Genomic DNA, 20,151 nt, shown 5'->3' with positions numbered 1-20,151 from the left:
GGCCTCAATCAGTATTTTGTAGAAGCAGGTATATCAAACCCCTTAATCCGTATTTTGTGGAAGCAGGTATATAGCAGGCCTCAATCAATATTTGGTAGAAACAGGAATATCGAACCCCTTAATCAGTATTTGGTGGAAGCAGGTATATTGCAGCCCTCAATCAGTATTTTATGGAAGCAGGTATATCAAACCCCTTAATCAGTATTTTGTGGAAGCAGATATATAGCAGGCCTCAATCAATATTTGGTAGAAACAGGTATATCGAGCCCCTTAATCAGTATTTTGTGGAAGCAGGTATATTGCACCCCTCAATCAATATTTGGTGAAAGCAGGTATATCATACCCCTCAATAATATTTTTTTGCCAAAACAGTTATATCACACCACCCTGTTTATTTGGGGCAACAGGTATATTGCAGCCCTCAATCAGTATTTTGTGTTAGAAGGTAAATCACGCCCCTCAATCAGTTTTTTTGGGGGCAACAGGTATATCACACCCATTGCAAATAGTTGTTCCAATAGCGCTTGTCCCTCCATATAGCTGCAGTATCACAGCAGAACTGCACACAACTGCTGCACAATACAAATGCACTATAATATACTTTCTATGTTAGAAAGTATATTATAAGTATATCACACCCCTCAGTATATCACACCTAACAATATCAAACCTATACCAGTCCTTAAAAGGACTTTTCTGGCCCTATTAGATAGCGTTTGGTGTCCCTTACAGCCTGTCCCTGCTCTACAAAGCAACCTCTCCCTACACTGGCAAAATACAGAATGTAAAATGGCTGCCAGATCGGGTTATTTTATAGGGAGGGGGGGTGTCCATGTGCTGAAACGTCTCAATTGGCTGTCCTGTCCCACCTGATGGATGTGTCATGGGTCCAAGTTCGGCGCAAGGCAAAATAATATGGTGCCGGCTGACATATGTTCGGCGAATCGCGAACGCGCAAAGTTCGCCACGAAACGACCGCCGGGCGAACCGCAAGGCCATCTCTAATTGTGAACATGGATACATAATATAGAAATGTTTTGGAATCTAATTTGAAGTGAGATAATTAAACGAAACATTTCTGTAATATAATCTGTATTTTATTGTTCCATAATTCAGGTTATTCAGTGCATTGAACTGCAGACTTTATGTGATAATAAAAATGCTGTTGATCCGAACAGCATCATTCTGTATTATTACAGTTATAATGCAGCAAAAATAGAAATACTTATTGGGCAAGAGGCCAATAAAGTGATTGACAGTAAAAGAAGAAATCAGATCGCCGGGTGAACCGCAAGGCCATCTCTAATTGTGAACATGGATACATAATATGGAAATGTTTTGCAATCTAATTTGAAGTGAGATAATTAAGCGAAACATTTCAGTAATATAATCTTTGTTTTATTGTTCCATAATTCAGGTTATTCAGTGCATTGAACTGCAGACTTTATGTGATAATAAAAATGCTGTTGATCCGAACAGCATCATTCTGTATTATTACAGTTATAATGCAGCAAAAATAGATTATTGGGCAAGAGGCCAATAAAGTCATTGACAGTAAAATAAGAAATCAGAGAGAATTTATCACTTTTCTGCAGCAAGAAACACAATACAAAAATAAAGTTTAATGAAGTTAAATAAAGGCAAAAAATATATATTCTTTTTTTGTCTTTGTCTCTATAAAACAATATTTTTTTTATTTTTTTATTTTGAAAAGGGAACAAAAAACAATTAGGGCTCCTCCTTATCTTTCTTCATACCAGTAGACTTTCTAACCTAGAACAAACAATTGGGAGCTCAATCAACTAAAGCAGTAAAGTAAAGGAAATAAGATAAGTAGTTGTTCATACAGTATCATATAGTAGCATAGTTTATGCTGAAAAAAAAAAAAAAAAACATTCATCCATTCAGTTCAACCTATAATCCTGAAATTTGATCCAGAGGAAGGCAAAAAAAAAAAAAACACACTGTGAGATAGAAGCTAATATTCCTTATTAAAGGGGAAAGAATTCCTTCCCGACTCAAATCAGGCAATCAGAAAAACTCCCTGGATCAATCACCCATCTCCTGTAATGTAATAATTATAACCTGTAATATTATTACAATCCAGAAATACATCCAGGCAACTTTTGAACTCTTTTAGTGAATTCACCATTACCACCTCATTAGGCAGAGAGTTCCATAGTCTCACTGCTCTTACCGTAAAGAATCCTCTTCTATGTTTGTGTAAAAACCTTATTTTCTTTTAGTCTCAGAGGATGTCCCCTCGTCACAGTCACAGTCCTGGGTATAAAGAATAGAGATGTCCCGAACTATTCGCCGGCGAACATCGCTTGTTCGAGTTCGCCGCGGCGGGCGAACATATGCGATGTTTTGTCCGCCCCGTTTACGTCATCATTGAGCAAACTTTGACCCTGTACCTCACAGTCAGCAGACACATTCCAGCCAATCAGCAGCATACCCTCCCACCTCCTATCAAAAAGCAAGGACAGCATCCATCTTAGATTCATTCTGAAGCTGCAGTGTTAGTGAGAGCAGGGAGAGTGCTGCTGCTGCTGCTTATTTAATAGGGAAATCGTTAGCTAGGCCAGTGTTCTGTGTCCACTCTAGTCCTCAAAGACTCATCTGATCTGCTGTAAGGACAGCGTCCTGACAGCACCCCAAAAAGCCCTTTTTAGGGCTAGTACATCAGTCTGCTTTTTTTTTTTCTCTGTAATATAATTGCAGTTGCCTGCCAGCGTGTGTCAGGCCCACAGAGTGTACTGTGCCCACTGCCAGTGCCCACCACTCATATCTGGTGGCACAGTAGCTTGCATTTAAAACAGTAAAACAATTTTTTCTCTGTAATATAATTGCAGTTGCCTGCCAGCGTGTGTGTCAGGCCCACAAAGTGTACTGTGCCCACTGCCAGTGCCCACCACTCATATCTGGTGGCACAGTAGCTTGCATTTAAAACAGTACAATTTTTTCTCTGTAATATAATTGCAGTTGCCTGCCAGCGTGCGTGTCAGGCCCACAGAGTGTACTGTGCCCACTGCCAGTGCCCACCACTCATATCTGGTGGCACAGTAGCTTGCATTTAAAATAGTAAAAAAAAAAATCTCTGTAATATAATTGCAGTTGTCTGCCAGCGTGTGTGTCAGGCCCACAGAGTGTACTGTGCCCACTGCCAGTGCCCACCACTCATATCTGGTGGCACAGTAGCTTGCATTTAAAACAGTAAAACAATTTTTTCTCTGTAATATAATTGCAGTTGCCTGCCAGCGTGCGTGTCAGGCCCACAGAGTGTACTGTGCCCACTGCCAGTGCCCACCACTCATATCTGGTGGCACAGTAGCTTGCATTTAAAACAGTAAAAAAAAAAAAATCTCTGTAATATAATTGCAGTTGCCTGCCAGCATGTGTGTCAGGCCCACAGAGTGTACTGTGCCCACTGCCAGTGCCCACCACTCATATCGGGTGGCACAGTAGCTTGCATTTAAAACAGTAAAAAAAAAATATCTGTAATATAATTGCAGTTGCCTGCCAGCGTGTGTGTCAGGCCCACAGAGTGTACTGTGCCCACTGCCAGTGCCCACCACTCATATCTGGTGGCATAATAGCTTGCATTTAAAACAGTAAAAAAAAAAATCTCTGTAATATAATTGCAGTTGCCTGCCAGCATGTGTGTCAGGCCCACAGAGTGTACTGTGCCCACTGCCAGTGCCCACCGCTCATATCGGGTGGCACAGTAGCTTGCATTTAAAACATAAAAAAAAAAAATCGCTGTAATATAATTGCAGTTGCCTGCCAGCGTGTGTGTCAGGCCCACAGAGTGTACTGTGCCCACTGCCAGTGCCCACCACTCATATCTGGTGGCACAGTAGCTTGCATTTAAAACAGTAAAACAATTTTTTCTCTGTAATATAATTGTAGTTGCCTGCCAGCGTGTGTGTCAGGCCCACAGAGTGTACTGTGCCCACCACTGCCAGTTCCCACCACTCATATCTGGTGGCACAGTAGCTTGCATTTAAAACAGTAAAACAAATTTTTCTCTGTAATATAATTGCAGTTGCCTGCCATCGTGCGTGTCAGGCCCACAGAGTGTACTGTGCCCACTGCCAGTGCCCACTACTTATATCTGGTGGCACAGTAGCTTGCATTTAAAACAGTAAAAAAAAAAATCTCTATAATATAATTGCAGTTGCCTGCCAGCATGTGTGTCAGGCCCACAGAGTGTACTGTGCCCACTGCCAGTGCCCACCACTCATATCTGGTGGCACAATAGCTTGCATTTAAAACAGTAAAAAAAAAAATCTCTGAAATATAATTGCAGTTGCCTGCCAGCATGTGTGTCAGGCCCACAGAGTGTACTGTGCCCACTGCCAGTGCCCACCACTCATATCTGGTGGCATAGTAGCTTGCATTTAAAATAGTAAAAAAAAAAAATCTCTGTAATATAAATGCAGTTGCCTGCCAGCGTGTGTGTCAGGCCCACAAAGTGTACTGTGCCCACTGCCAGTTCCCCCCACTCATATCTGGTGGCACAGTAGCTTGCATTTAAAACAGTAAAACAATTTTTTCTCTGTAATATAATGGCAGTTGCCTGCCAGCGTGTGTGTCAGGCCCACAGAGTGTACTGTGCCCACTGCCAGTGCCCACCACTAATATCGGATGGCACAGTACCTTGCACGCATAGTACCACTAATAAAAAAAAAGAATGACTGGCAGAGGCAGACCACCCCGCAGGGGCCGTCGTGGTCGTGGTGCTGTGATTTCCTTTGGCCCTAGAATAATGCCCAGTGTTCAGAGTCCACATACCCTGAACTCGAAAAGTTCTGAGTACATAGTTGACTGGCTAACACAGGACACCCAATCTTCTACAGCTTCCGCTCGGAACCTTGACGCACCTTCCTCCTCCAGCTCAGCTTCGGGCACCTCTCAAGTTACCACTCGCCCGCCTGCCGCCTCCACCAACACTAGCACCACAGCGCTTCACTTGATCTGTCAGAGGAGTTATTTACACATCAGTTGGAAGAAATTAGTGATGCGCAACCATTATTGCCAGAGGATGTAGATAACAGGGATATGTCTCAGTCAGGCAGCATTACAGACATGGACGTACGGTGTGATGATGATGATGTTGTACCCGCTGCTGCTTCCTTTGCTGAGTTGTCAGATACAAGTGAAGCGGTTGATGATGACAATGTGTCCGTGGATGTCACGTGGGTGCTTGCTCAAAGAGAAGAAGAACAGGGGGAAAGTTACGATGGGGAGACAAAGAGGAGGAGGAGACGAGTTGGAAGCAGGGAGAGGTCGTCACAAGAAGCTAGTGTCACAGTCAGACAGCATGCATCGGCACCCGGGGTCAGCCAGACAGCACGCCAATCGACGCATGCTGTTGCCACCACCAGAATGACGTCAATGCAGAGATCAGCAGTGTGGCATTTTTTTTGTGTGTCTGCCTCTGACACCAGCGATGCCATTTGCAACCTGTGCCAAAATTAACTGAGTCGTGGGAAGTCCAACACCCACCTAGGTACAACTGCTTTGCGAAGGCACATAATCTAAAATCACAAACGCCTATGGGATCAACACATGAGTACAAGCAGCACACAAACTCAAAGCCGCCATCCTCCTCCTTGTCCAGCATCTTCAGCCACGTCAACCACTGCTGTCCTCCTTGCCCCCTCTCAACCATTTGCCACTCCGTCTCTCGCCTTGAGCAGTTCCTGCTCATCTGCCCACAGTCAGGTGTCTGTCAAGGACATGTTTGAGCGTAAGAAGCCAATGTCACAAAGTCACCCCCTTGCCCGGCGTCTGACAGCTGGCTTGTCGGAACTCTTAGCCCGCCAGCTTTTACCATACAAGCTGGTGGAGTCTGAGGCCTTCCAGAAATTTGTAGCTATTGGGACACCACAGTGGAAGGTACCCGGCAGAAATTTCTTTGCACAAAAGACAATCCCCAACCAGTACTCGATTGTGCAAAAAGGGAGTAATGGCATGTCTGGCACACAGTGTTGGGGCAAGGGTCCATCTGACCACTGATACCTGGTCTGCTAAGCACAGTCAGGGCAGGTATATCACCTACACTGCGCATTGGGTAAACCTGCTGACGGCTGCCAAGCATGAAATGCGTGGCTCTGCAGAGGAGTTGGTGACACCGCCACGACTTGCAGGCAGGCCTGCTGCCACCTCCTCTACTCCTCCTACTCCATCCTCTTCCATAACCTCCTTGGCTGAGTCCTCTTCTGCTGCTGCGTCTTGCTCCACATCAACGGCATCCCCCCCCCCCCCAGCTCCCCAGGGGCTATTCCACATCCCGGATATGACAGTGTCCCGCCGTCTTGGGGTTGACTTGCCTGAAAGCAGAGAGTCACACCGGACCAGCACTCCTGTCCGCCCTGAACGCACAGGTGGATCAGTGGCTAACTCCGCACCAACTGGAGATCGGCAAAGTGGTGTGTGACAACGGAAGCAATTTGTTGGCGGCATTGAATTTGGGCAAGTTGACACATGTGCCGTGCATGGCACATGTGTTGAATCTGATTGTACAACGCTTTGTGCATAAGTACCCAGGCTTACAGGACGTCCTCAAGCAGGCCAGGAAGGTGTGTGGCCATTTCAGACGTTCCTACACGGCCATGGCACACTTTTCAGATATCCAGCGGTGAAACAACATGCCAGTGAGGCGCTTGATTTGCGACAGCCCGACACGTTGGAATTCAACACTCCTAATGTTTGACCACCTGCTCCAACAAGAAAAAGCCGTCAACGAGTATTTGTATGACCGAGCTAGGAATTTTTTTGCAACGTTACTGGACGCTCATGCGCATTGCCTGTAGGCTCATGCGTCCTTTTGAGGAGGTGACAAACCTAGTCAGTCGCACCGAAGGCACCATCAGCGACATCATCCCATTTGTTTTCTTCCTGGAGCATGCCCTGCTAAGAGTGCTGGATCAGGCCATAGATGAGCGTGAAGAGGAAGAGGAAGAGTTGTGGTCACCATCACCTTCAGAAACAGCCTTATTAGCATCGCTTGCTGAACCTGCGGCAACGCTGGAAGAGGAGTGTGAGGAAGAGGAGACAGAGGAGGAATGTGGCTTTGAGGAGGAGGAGGAAGACCAACCACAGCAGGCATCCCAGGGTGCTCGTTGTCACCTATCTGGTACCCGTGGTGTTGTACGTGGCTGGGGGTAAGAACAGACTTTCAGTGAGATCAGTGAGGACGAGGAACGGGACATGAGTAGCTCGGCATCCAACCTTGTGCAAATGGGGTCTTTCAGGCTGTCGTGCCTGTTGAGGGACCCTCGTATAAAAAGGCTGATGGAGAACAACCTGTACTGGGTGGCCACGCTACTAGACCCCCGGTATAAGCAGAAAGTGCCTGAAATGTTACCGAATTACCGCAAGTCGGAAAGGATGCAGCAGTTCCAAAATAAATTAAAAAGTATGCTTTACACAGCGTATAAGGGTGATGTCACAGCACAACGGGAATCTAACAGGGGAAGAGGTGAACGTAATCCTCCTCCTCCCACGACCATGCCGGCAAGGACAGGACGCTTTACAGACGTGTTGTTGATGGAGGACATGTGAAGCTTTTTAAGTCCTATGCATCGCCACAGCCCTTCGGGGTCCACCCTCAGAGAACGACTCGACCGACAGGTAGCAGACTACCTCGCCTTAACTGCAGATATCGACACTCTGAGGAGCGATGAACCCCTTGACTACTGGATGTGCAGGCTTGACCTGTGGCCTGAGCTATCCCAATTTGCGATAGAACTTCTGGCCTGCCCCGCTTCAAGTGTCCTGTTAGAAAGGACCTTCAGTGCAGCAGGAGGTATTGTCACTGAGAAGAGAAGTCGCCTAGGTCAAAAAAGTCTAGATTACCTCACCTTTATTAAGATGAATGAGGCATGGATCCCGAAGGGACTGACAGTGGGGGATGCATTTGACTAAAAAAGGCCTGATGAGGTCCCTTGGGCTAAAAATGGTCCACACGCTGCTGTATTTAATCTCTGCATGACGGATGACTTGCGTGACTTATCCGCCACCAACTAGGGTTCAAGCCGCAATGTTTTAGGCCACTTTCTGCCTTTGAAACATCAATTTTTCTGGCCGCTGCTACAGCAATTTTTCAGGCATGTGTACATGCCTAATTTTTCTGGCCTCTGGTGCTGCACTGTGGCTGCAAAAACCAAACAAAAAAAAAGGCACATACATGTGTCAATTCCCCTTCGTGATCGTTACCTTGTTGTGGTGAAGGCGCTTGCGTATCACAATGAAGCGACCACCTCTATGAGTGTGTTGGCAATGGCAATGTTGGCACACCCCAGATGAGATAAGGTCGTTGCTTCATTGTGAACAGACCAAAAGCAATCGGCTGGATAATTTTGCATAGAAAAAAACATTAATTTTCTTTGTGATCATCTAAGGTTATCATTAAAGCCTACTAGGCCAACAATGGGCCCACACTGCAGAATCATTGTTTTCTGGGTCACTTAACTGTCACTGAACTACCTCAGCACGACCATAGGCTTTGAAAAACCCCCATCTCCTGCAATCTGCCAAACGTGTGCACGAGCACAGTCATCACTACACCAAGATTGACGTATAGAGGAATAAAATTTATTTCATTAGTGTTTCAACTATTGACAACTCTTTGCGGTTGTCTAAAATCTATTCCATACACGTCCCCTGATAGGGGACGTAACAGGGATTAAACTGATAGGAATAGTACTACTTAACACACCACTCCTATCTGGCGCACGCGCAGTGCCCCAAATTGGAAGTAGGAGGACCGACCAAGCATCTTTTTCCATCTCCCGGTTCCTAAAATCTATTCCATACACGTCCCCTGATAGGGGACGTAACAAGGATTAAACTGATAGGAATAGTACTACTTAACATACCACTCATATAGGGTAGCACAGTACATTGCACGGTGCACGCGCAGTGCCCCAAATTGGAAGTAAGAGGACCAACCAAGCATCTTTTTCCATCTCCCGGTTCCTAAAATCTATTCCATACACCACACCGGCCCCTGATAGGGGACGTAACAGGGATTATACTGATAGGAATAGTACTATTTAACATACCACTCATATAGGGTAGCACAGTACATTGCACGGCGCACGCGCCGTGCCCCAAATTGGAAGTAAGAGGGCCGACCAAGTATCTTTTTTCATCTCCTGGTTCCTAAAATCTATTCCATACACCGGCCCCTGATAGGGGACAAAACAGAGATTAAACTGGTAAGAACAGCCTCTGCGGAGCTGGGTATTTTTTGGCCGCATTACTGAACGCTCATGCACAATGGCTGTAGGCTCATGCGTCCTTTTGTGGAGGTGACAAACCTGGTCAGTCAAACCCAAGGCAACATCATCGACCTCATCCCATATGCATTTTTTCTGGAGCGTGCCCAGTGAAGAGTGCTGGATCAGGCCATAGATGAGCATGAAGAGGAAGAGTTGTGGTCACCATCACCACCAGAAGCAGCCTTGTCTTCGTCGATTGTGGACCTGCGGCAACGCAGAGAGAGGAGTCTGAAAAAGAGGAGTCAGAAGGTGGCTTTGAGGAGGTGGAAGACCAACCACAGCAGGCGTCCCAGGGGGCTTGTTGTCACCTTTCGGGGACCCTTGGTGTTGTACGTGGCTGGGTGGACGAAGATACCTTCAATGACGTCAGTGAGGACAAGGAACGGGACATGGCTAGCTTTTTATCCAACCTTGTGCAAATGGGGAGTTTGCGGTTGTGCAAATGGACTGTTTGCGGTGCGTTAAACGGGGAGTTTGGTCTGTCAGAGTTTGGTCTGTCACTGTGAAGCAGGCGTAACCCTTACACTACCTGATCGATACAACATCATACCTGATGTTTTAAAGCACGTTATTCCAAACAATTTAGGAATGTTAGGTTATTTATGCCCTTTATGGATTAAAACCCGACTCTGCGTCAACTACGTAATTTTCCATGGGAGTTTTGAAATGGAGCCCCCTCCGGCATGCCACAGTCCAGGTGTTAGTCCCCTTGAAACAACTTTTCCATCACTATTGTGGCCAGAAAGAGTCCCTGTGGGTTTTAAAATTTGCCTGCCTATTGAAGTCCACCCACTGCAATTATTACTTTACTTGAACTCCTCTGAACCCTCTCCAGCTCTGCTATGTCTGCCTTGATCATAGGTGCCCAGAACTGTACACAGTACTCCATTTGTGGTCTGACTAGTGATTTGTAAACTGGCAGGACTATGTTCTCATCACGTGCATCTATCCCCTTTTTGATGCAACAGCGGCACCTTTCCCATTAAGCCCATCCCTATAATAGAGCCTGCAGCTGACAGACATGTCAGCCCAGTTGACCAGGAACTTTTCTACACCAGTGCTTGAGCCGCTTGTTAATCTCTCTAATTTCCCGCTGCCTTTATAGTGTGGCTCATTGTACAGGTAGTATTTAAGAAAATACTACCTTTGAGATTCTTGCTTGCGTCCTAAATCCCTAAAACCTCTGTATTTGTCATTGGATCCAATGTGGACTATGACCGCTGGGTCTTCTCTAGCCCCTTCCAGTAATCTATCAACCCAATCCACGATATGTTGAACTTGAGGTCCAGGAAGACAACACAATATAATCACACCATTTTGCCCAGGTGTTAAGAAAGCTGTACCAAGCATTTACACTACTCACAGATGCATTTTAGCTACTTCTTGACCACTAGATGTCTTCAAATTGGTCTGGTGAGCCCATATTTAGATCTGCTGGGATGTTTCCAAAATGTCCTTGCAGAGTTTGCAGCTGTCAGTGACAACAAGGTTCCCTACAGACATGGCAGAGGTGGTTTATTACCATCCCTGCCTTCCGCATTGCTGTACAATGAGAATCATGTAGACAGAAAAGAAAGCTGCAATAATGCTTCCTCCTTCTGTTCCAGCAATGCAGCAGCACTCTGAAAATCAGACAAAGTACAACAATGCTTACAAAAATCAGGGTGCTAATACTACGCTTATTTATAAAAGCGAGATGCTTGGACAATGCATTTTGTACAAAACCATCTAAGCCCGTCTGCCGAACGTCAAGGCGATCTCTGTTAGACGGGTCCTAACACTAAATACTACCTGTTATGCGCCATAATGACCGCCATAAAATTCAGGGAGTGTTGGACCCACATGCATGTTGGATACACTCTGCCTTTTTCCATTTTTTGTGCCAAAATGGCCTCCATTACAAGGAATGCAGGTACCAACATGCATGCTGAGCCCACTCTATACCCTTCCTGGTGCTAGACAGCTTCCAATGAATGTAGTAAGAGCAGGCTACAGCTTTATACTGAAAATAATTAAAATCAGCCTATGGGGCAGACAGGCTAATCAGGAGTGCACGACTCGCTGGAGTGCCACATCTCCAGCATTGTAAATCTGAAAAAAAAGGGGGTTAGTCAGCACCTCCCAGTGCGCAGGTGCACGCCGCCATGGCAAAGACCTAGAGGAAAAAAAGAGACAATGCAGCAGCACTCTGCAAATCAGACAAAGTACAACAATGCTTATATCTCCTATCCTGTTGATCTAATAATCTCCTATCCTGTTGATAAGGAATAGTGTGACACAAAGGGAATACCTCTTTAATAGTTTAATTTTTTAAGTAAGATATTAAATTGCAATATATTTATCTGCTAAAAATTGAAATCTGATTTTAATATTCGGAAGCCACGTTATTTTTATATGCTCACAGTTCCTTCTGGAAAAGCTCTTGCATCTTTTACTATGGGAAATAATCTTTTCTTATTTTAAGCTAGGGATTCAAGACAGGATTTAGTACCAACAGGGAGTAAACATCTAATACATGTAAAAGTTTTGAAAAAAAAAGAAGAAAAAGGAACAAGAAACAAACAAAACAGTGTTATGTGATGCTTGGATGCTTCAGAAATAGTAATGTAGCTTTTTATTTTCTATTCACAGGTATAATATATGAATATTACACTTCTTTTATGTCAAATACAGTTTGACAGATATACTGTGCTTTGGAATTAGTGTTGAGCATGAATATTTGAATAGCGAATTTTTATCGCAAATATCGGCACTTCGAAAATTCGCGAATATTTAGAATATAGTGCTTTATATTCGTTATATCGAATATTCTGCATTTTTTTCCATGTGAACACATGATTCCTCTCTGCTTCTTGCTTGTGGGCCAATGAGAAGGAAGCAATTTCAAGTTCACAACAATACTTAGTGCACCAATCAGTAATTTGTAGTCAGAACTGCTAAAATGTGAAATTGCACGAAGTGCGATAAAACATTTTAATCACTGTGGATTAGCGCAATCGCAAATATATTGGAGCAATTGATTATATCTGCATATAAAGCTATTCTAATGTTCTGCCGTGCCAACCATTTTCTCCAGTCTCAGGAAACTTACAGTATACCAGCTTGAAAAATGTAGCCAAAGTGACCTATGCCTGTATTTCGTATTACGAAATTGCATTATGCGATTTTTACATTGCCGATTTTTCGCATTCAATAAAATAATCTCGAATTCTCGAAATTCGCGAATATATGACGAATATTCTACAAAATATTTGGGAAATATTGCAAATTCAAATATAGCCCCTGCCGCTCATCACTATTTGGAATGCAAAGAACTTAAAATGTATGTTAACAAAGTGAAATTCGATCCAAATTTCTGGATAAATTTGATTTGCCCCGAATTTGAATTTCCTGGCGGTTAAAAAAAACCTAAATACACTCACCTCATCCATTCGATCTTGGAGAGGCTGTCACGGCCATCTTGATTGATTTCATCAGTAATGTGACGCCTGCCCAGCATGATGAGGTGGTCACGTCACAAGTCCACGCGCAAGAGAATTAGCATGTTTTCTTAAATCAAGATGGTGATAAAATGGATGAGGTGAGTGTATATAATTTTTGGTATTAACCAGTGAGTAACCCCCTGATAGGCTGAATGTGACTCTCAGATGCCACGATCAGCATTTATTGTGGCATCTTAAGGGTTAATTCATTTGTAACACATTGAATTTCTTGTTGACGTTTGGCAAAGCAGCCAAATCTAATTTTTGAAAACTTTGCTCATCTCTAATCATAGACATCAACCATAAATTTTTAGCATTTGCAGGATGGTCTGCCTCCACAGAGGCTGCAACTATCTTAATGTCAGATAACAAAGGCTGCCTTCAGAAGTCTTAAAGATTTAAAGGGAGTCGGTTACCTCCAAAATCAATTTTAAAGTAAGCATATCGCCATGTATGGTAGGTGCCTGGAAGCAAAGCCATGCCTTTTTTTAAATGAAAATACGGTCATCTAATCAAATTTTCAGAGCATCATGGGTAGAGCTCAAATAACAGAGCATCATGGGTAGAGCTTCTTCTTTCAATGCACCTAACATTCTACTGTGTCATTACTACCAGCTCTGAAATTTCAAGAGCCATGAATCAAACAGAAATCAGGCACTGGGCAGTAATACTCGCAGAGTGATTTGACGCTAATTTGATGGTCTCTGCCCAGAGCACACCTTAGTCTCATCAAAATAAAATTAAGCATTTCTCAGGAAATGACAACAGGATTTTCACAATAAAAATGTATGATTATGTTTTTGAGCTCCTACCATATGTGGTAGCAGTGGCGTACATAGAGAAATAAGGGCCCCATAGCAAGGATCACACAGGACAGAAGGGTTTCTGCCTAAACCCTTTCCAATGGCCCTTGGTCATTTTTCCACTGCCTCATTTGCTCAAAGTTGTTCCTTTAGATGGTAGAGTCCTGACCAAGTTGTCACCTACAGTAGAAGAGGAGATAATCCCAACTAAGTCGCATGGTTTTCCGCTATGGTAGTTACGCCCCTGTGTGGTAGTATACTTACTGGGAATTCGATTTATTAGCTGACAGACTCCTTGTAATGCCTTGCCTGTTAGAGCTGCTTGGCGACATGAAGGGTATTTACACACTATCAGACAGGTGGTTTTAATGTTTTATCTGATAGTCTTACATTGATTGCCGACAGTTAAAGGGGTTATCCATGAGTAATATAGACCTCCTATAGGGTGAGATCATATTGACCTGGTCTCCGCCACTAGGTTCGGCTTCTGACGCTCCCAGGGACATGTGATGTGATTGGCTGCAACTATGACCTGTTTATCTTGCGTCACAAAAACTGGTAACATGATGCAAGGGGAGCAGGTCACCACTGCAGCCTGTCTTTCTTTAGAGCGGTCATGTGTCCCCCCCATTGATGGATGTTGATTTCAGTGCAGCAGGGAGAGTAAGAGCTGTCAGACAACGAACCCAGTGGCAGGGACCAGGTAAGTGTGATCTCCACCATGGGTCGGCCACTCTGGGAGGTCTGTCCTACTCATGGATAATCTACTTAAAAATAAATGTGGTTTGGACATACAGTATGAACGTAAAACTAAATGCCAAAAAATTGGACGTACCTGAAAAGTGTCTGCACATTGACTATTGTCTTTGCATCTGCCATATAGTCTTCCTCGGCACTCATTGTGCTTTCTTTGTCCACAACCACCATGTTGGCTGCGAATGTTACACCACACTTTAGCAAGTCATCTAGGCTTTTAAAAACACAAAAATGACTTAATAGTTCTAATTAAACTCATAATCTGATAAAACATGAAAAACACATAAAGCATGCAACAATGGAGGTTTTTGTTCATATACAGTAGAAATTGAAATGTTTATGACAAATGCATAAATGCTTGCCTTTGAGTTAGAGCTCATATACACAACCATATACTGTAATGGCTCCATGTAATATCCAAGTTGCATGGAGCCATAGCTTGCCACTCATAGAAATTAATGGAGTCTCACTGATTGAGCCTGATTTCATACATGTACGGTAATACAAAAAAATAAAAAATAAAAATAGTACCATGACTAAAGGCTATGTACACCTTTGGGGGCAATTTTTTTTTTTTGTTGTTGGTGTATTCTATTTATTATTAGGTAAAAACTTTTTTTAATTAGTCGTTATTAAAAATATGGAATCCTTTTCTCTGTACAGAGCTGAGAAAATGCTCTATTAGCAGGATCTGATTTTCTCTCTGTTCTGTCAGGCAGGGAGCTTACAGGCTCCTTATCTTTGCTTTCTGACCTTAGAAACAATCTTCAAAGCTCAACCCTTGTCTTTCTGATAAGAATGTGGCTCAAAAACAGTTTATGACCTCTTTTAGTAAGTTAGAGATAAGGATTATTAGATGACTGGCACAAAGTAAAAAAGCAGGATTCACATAGCTAGAAAAACAGTCAACGCTTTGTGACAGAATGCAAATTTTTAGCCCATAATGTAATACTGCAGATGCAAATCCTCAATCCAGCTGACAACTTTCTTTTAAATTAAGATTTTTATCAAAAAAAAAATTCATTTATTTCCAACTCTGATTGGTAGAACAAGCACAAAGTATTTTTCTAAAAGGATGATTTTGCATCTCTGTATGATACAAATGGAAAAAAATTATTTCTATTGATATTGTACTTTAATTTGCAGAGAATACAACCCAGGCATTCTTAGATATAAATAGAAATTCAACCAGATATAACAGATGCTATTTTTGCTGTAAAGTAAAAAAGTAATAAAAACTAATCTTCATATAGATAATACAAAGCTAACAACTGACAGAAAGAGATATTGCTATGTCTGCTAACTGATCTGCTCACGCAAACTCCAATGTACAGTATTATAACACAAATCATTCAAAACATTAAAATCACTGACAGGTGAATAAGATTTATAATCCTGTGATAATGGCATCTGTCAAGGGATGGAATATAGTAAGCAGCTAGCAAATGTCAGTTTTTAAGGCTGAAGTGTTGGAAACAGTAAAAATGGGCATGCATAATTATATGAGTAAGACTGACAACAGCTAATTGTGATGACTAGATGACTGAATAGGTGTGCATTTTCAATATAGAGAGTAAAGTCAGATGTTTCTGGCATGCAGTGGTTCCAAGTAGGAACAATCAGAGAGCTAGCAACAGGGTTCTAGTTGCCTATGGCTCACTGATGTCTGAGGGGTCTATCCCATCTGGTCTGAAACCAAATAAGAGCGATTATGGCACAAAAAATTAACAATGGTGTCAAGAACATAACTAACCACAATCCAGTGGTGTCTGTCTCTCCACCTATCAGCTGCTGCTCCAATCTGTTCAGCAACTCTGACCAGCCAAGCCCTGGCTGGTCAACCTATAAGAGAGATGGGATGCTAAGCCAATCAAGGTTCTGGTTTGGCATCCAATCAGAAAGCTAGAAAGAGAATTAAATTAGGCACTAACTGTAGGCCAATGCTTGTGTTCTGTATATGTCCTGGCTCCTTTTTGTCCATTTGTGCTTAATGTGCATATCCTATTACTGTTTAGATATCATCCATGTACTGAATTTGGCTTAGCTCCTTTTTAACCTCTTGTCTACTGATTTAGCTTTTACTGAGTCTCTGGGTTTCAACCTTTGCTACAGTAGCTGATAACTCTTTTGTTTCCTTTTTCGGGTATCCAAGTACCTCTGCTACCTCTGAGTTTGCTCACATTATCTATCACCTTACTCCAGAGAGGTAACCCGAACCTCTAACAGCCAAGACCATTGAGACTTATATACTGCTGAGCAAAGTTCTTAATATTGCAGTCATTGTTGGATCTGTTATTGTTACAACAAGCTTGAAATACTTCAATAATTTTCTGGCTTTGAAAAAACACCAATTATTGGCAATACCCTCCATCTTGGCCCTTTGCCGCATTAGTCTGTGTGCAATTTTAGCTAGAAATACAGTTTTATTTTTCTGGGTTTTAAAAAACACCCTTTTTGGGCAAAATACACAATTTTACAGCCCTTGCTGCATCTGTACGTGTGAAATTCAAGCGTTATATACTGCTGTCATATTCTGTTATTCCAAAAAATCTTAATTCTGCAGCCTTGTCTGCATCTGTACGTGTGAGATAAACCCTTTAGATACTGTTGTTCTATTCTTGTCACGGCGCTGTCTAGGAGGTGGGCACGTCCAGAGCGGGCGCGCATCATCAGTGCGTCCAGCGTCACCCCGCTCCTGATAATACTATGTGTGCATCTATCTGCATTCATGCTAATGGTTTTAGGGCTGAGCACCGAGCTGATCACTCGGTGCTCGGCTGTGTAGTCTGTGTGAAGTCATGTGACGCTGGCCACGTCACATGACCCCTCTAGCTCCCTATTTAAACAGGCAATCTGCTGCCCACAGATTGCCTGTTATTTAGGTTCCACCTGCGATTTTGTCTTTCCTGGCGTACTGACCCCCTGCTGAACTCCTGACGATCCTCTGCTGACTCCTTTGGTACTTCACGACTCTCCTGGTATTTACTGTATGACCCCGGCTTCTCCTGACTATTCTCTGCTTTCTCCATTTGTACTTTGCAGATTTCCTGGTATTGACTCGGTCCGTTCACGTTCTGTTGTTTGTCTGTCTGTCATCCCTGCACTTATTCCAAGCTAGGGTTTGCCGTCCAGTTGTCCCCTGTCATTAGGACTTGCGAGGCAAGTAGGCAGGGCTAGGGGTGAGGGTGGAGAGCAGTGGTCACTTCCCTCCCCCCTGTGTGTGTGTGTACGTGACCGTTACAGAATAACAGGCCTACTGAAACCACTGTACCATGAATCCTCTAGTGACCCTGACTGAGCATGTGTCAAACCTGACGCAGATGGTGCAGATGCTAGGGGAAACAATTATTTCCCTAGAAATAGGACAATACGCCGCTGCTCCTCAGGCCTCTGGTCCGAACTTGAGCCCTCATATGGAGCCACCGATCAAGCTTCCAGAGCCCTTCTCTGGAGTTCAGAGGAAGTTTCACTCCTTTAAGGAGAGCTGTAAATTGTATTTTAGTTTACGCCCCTTGTCTTCCGGGTCGAAAAGCCAACGGGTGGGCATTGTTATTTCCCGCTTACAGGGGGATCCCCAGGAGTGGTCCTTTTCTTTACCCCCTGATGCTAGTTGTTTAACCACGGTAGAGGTTTTTTTTCAGGCTCTGGGTACCCTGTATGATGAACCAGACAGGGCCCTGGTAGCCGAAACTGCGCTGAAAGCATTGGTTCAAGGCAACCTCTCTGCGGAGGAGTATTGCACCCAATTTAGAAGGTGGTGTGTTCCCTCAGGGTGGAATGAGCCAGCTCTTAAGTGTCAATTCAGGTCAGGCCTATCTGATAATCTAAAAGACCTACTAGTGAGTTATCAGCTCCCTGAGACTCTTGAGGAGACTATGACCCTAGCAGTCCGACTCGACCGACGTGTGAGAGAAAGACGACAGGAACGACAGTTCTCTTCTCAGGTACTGGTCCAGTCTGAGGGTTGCACCAGGAGTGGTGTGGAGGTCTCCTCTGAAGAACCTATGCAAATTGGAATGACCAGAGGGGATCAGCGCCGCAGACGTGGGATCTGTTTCTACTGTGGAGATCCTGACCATTGGATCAATCAGTGTCCAGAGAGGATCCTTTCTGATAAGGCTTCCAAGACAAGACCACCAAGGGACCAGGTACTCCCTGTTATTACTAAGCGTAAGCTTTTAGTTCCTATAACAATTTCTCTGGGTTCTAATAAGTGGTCGGGTCAGGCCTTTATTGATTCGGGCTCAGCGGCCAGCTTTATTGACCAGGGGTATGCTACTAGACAGGGTATTCCAATTTTTGTTTTACCCACGCCCATCGACTCCACTCCCCTGGTGGGGGGTACTGTGAGGTCATGCACCTCAGAGATTTCCTTAGCTGTGGGAGTGTGCCACTTAGAGAAATGTTCCCTGTTAGTCCTAGAGAACTTACCAGTCAAGGTGGTATTGGGGATGCCGTGGCTCCAATTACACAATCCTACGATTGATTGGACAAGAGGGGAACTGGTGAGTTGGGGATCTGAGTGTAGCTTGTGTTTGGCTAGAATACGGGTTGGGTTCTCTGTGGAGACTGAGGTATTACCTGCAGTCATATAGGAGTATGCTGATGTGTTCTCGTTGTCGTCCACAGAGGCTCTTCCTCCCCATAGACCTTATGATTGTGCCATAGTCCTGGAGAAAAGGGCAAGGTTTCCTAAGGGGCGTATTTACAATCTTTCCAAACCTGAACGTGAGGCCATGGAAGATTACATTAAGGAGAGTCTCATTAAGGGGCACATTAGACCCTCGGTTTCTCCCATGGGGGCGGGGTTTTTCTTTGTTAAGAAGAAGGATGGTGGTCTTAGACCCTGTATAGATTACCGGAAATTAAATGAGATCACTATCCGGAATACTTACTCCCTCCCATTGATTCCGGATTTATTTAACCAGGTATTAGGGGCGGCCTGGTTTTCTAAGATTGATTTAAGAGGAGCATACAATTTAATCCGAATCAAGGAGGGGGACGAGTGGAAAACAGCATTCAATACCCCGGCTGGTCACCTTGAATATCGCATTATGCCTTTTGGACTCAGCAATGCCCCGGCTGTGTTCCAAAATTTCATGAACGATATTCTTAGGGAGTTCTTGGGAAAATTTGTCATTGTATATCTCGACGACATTTTGATATTTTCCCCTGATTTTAAGAGTCATGTGTTTCATGTTAGACAGGTGTTGGAGGTGTTGAGAGAGAACCAATTATCTGCTAAACAGGAAAAATGTGTTTTTGGGGTGCAGGAGATTATATTTCTCGGACATGTTCTGACTCCCCATGCCATAAAGATGGATCCTAGCAAGGTTTTAGCGATTAAGGGATGGGTAAGACCATCATCCTTAAAGGCCTTGCAACGTTTCCTTGGATTCGCTAACTACTACCGTAAGTTCATAAAGAATTTCTCGGTAATCGCTAGACCACTGACCGACCTCACTAAAAAAGGGGCGGATCTGGAAAATTGGTCTACTGAGGCCTTAGATTAATTTGAAACCCTAAAGGATGCTTTCAGTAGCGCTCCCGTTCCAACCCATCCAGATCAGGAAAAACCTTTTATCGTGGAAGTGGATGCTTCTGAGGACGGGGCAGGAGCAGTCCTCTCGCAAGGTACTGCTACCCTCACTAACCTGAGACCTTGTGCTTTTTTTCCCAGAAAGTTTTCCCCCTCTGAGAGAAATTATGACATAGGAAATCGGGAGTTACTGGCCATTAAGTGGGCATTTGAAGAATGGAGACATTTACTTGAGGGGGCAAAACATTGTGTTATTGTTGTTACCGATCATAAGAACC

General features: G+C 43.9%; 1 protein-coding gene across 1 annotated transcript in view; it reads right to left on the bottom strand.

Moving 5' to 3' along the window:
• The window catches only part of LOC120978569 (potassium channel subfamily T member 2-like), a 1,475,081-nt gene that overhangs the window by 524,671 nt on the left and 930,259 nt on the right, over window positions 1-20,151 (bottom strand). The window contains 1 exon segment of the mRNA XM_040406800.1: window positions 14,414-14,548. Coding sequence (XP_040262734.1) covers window positions 14,414-14,548 — 135 coding nt within the window.

The sequence above is a fragment of the Bufo bufo genome, chromosome 9 (genome assembly GCF_905171765.1).
Source record: "Bufo bufo chromosome 9, aBufBuf1.1, whole genome shotgun sequence".
Lineage (NCBI taxonomy): Eukaryota > Metazoa > Chordata > Amphibia > Anura > Bufonidae > Bufo > Bufo bufo.
The sequence above is the reverse complement of the archived record's forward strand: the minus strand, read 5'-3'. Positions and strand labels throughout refer to the sequence as shown.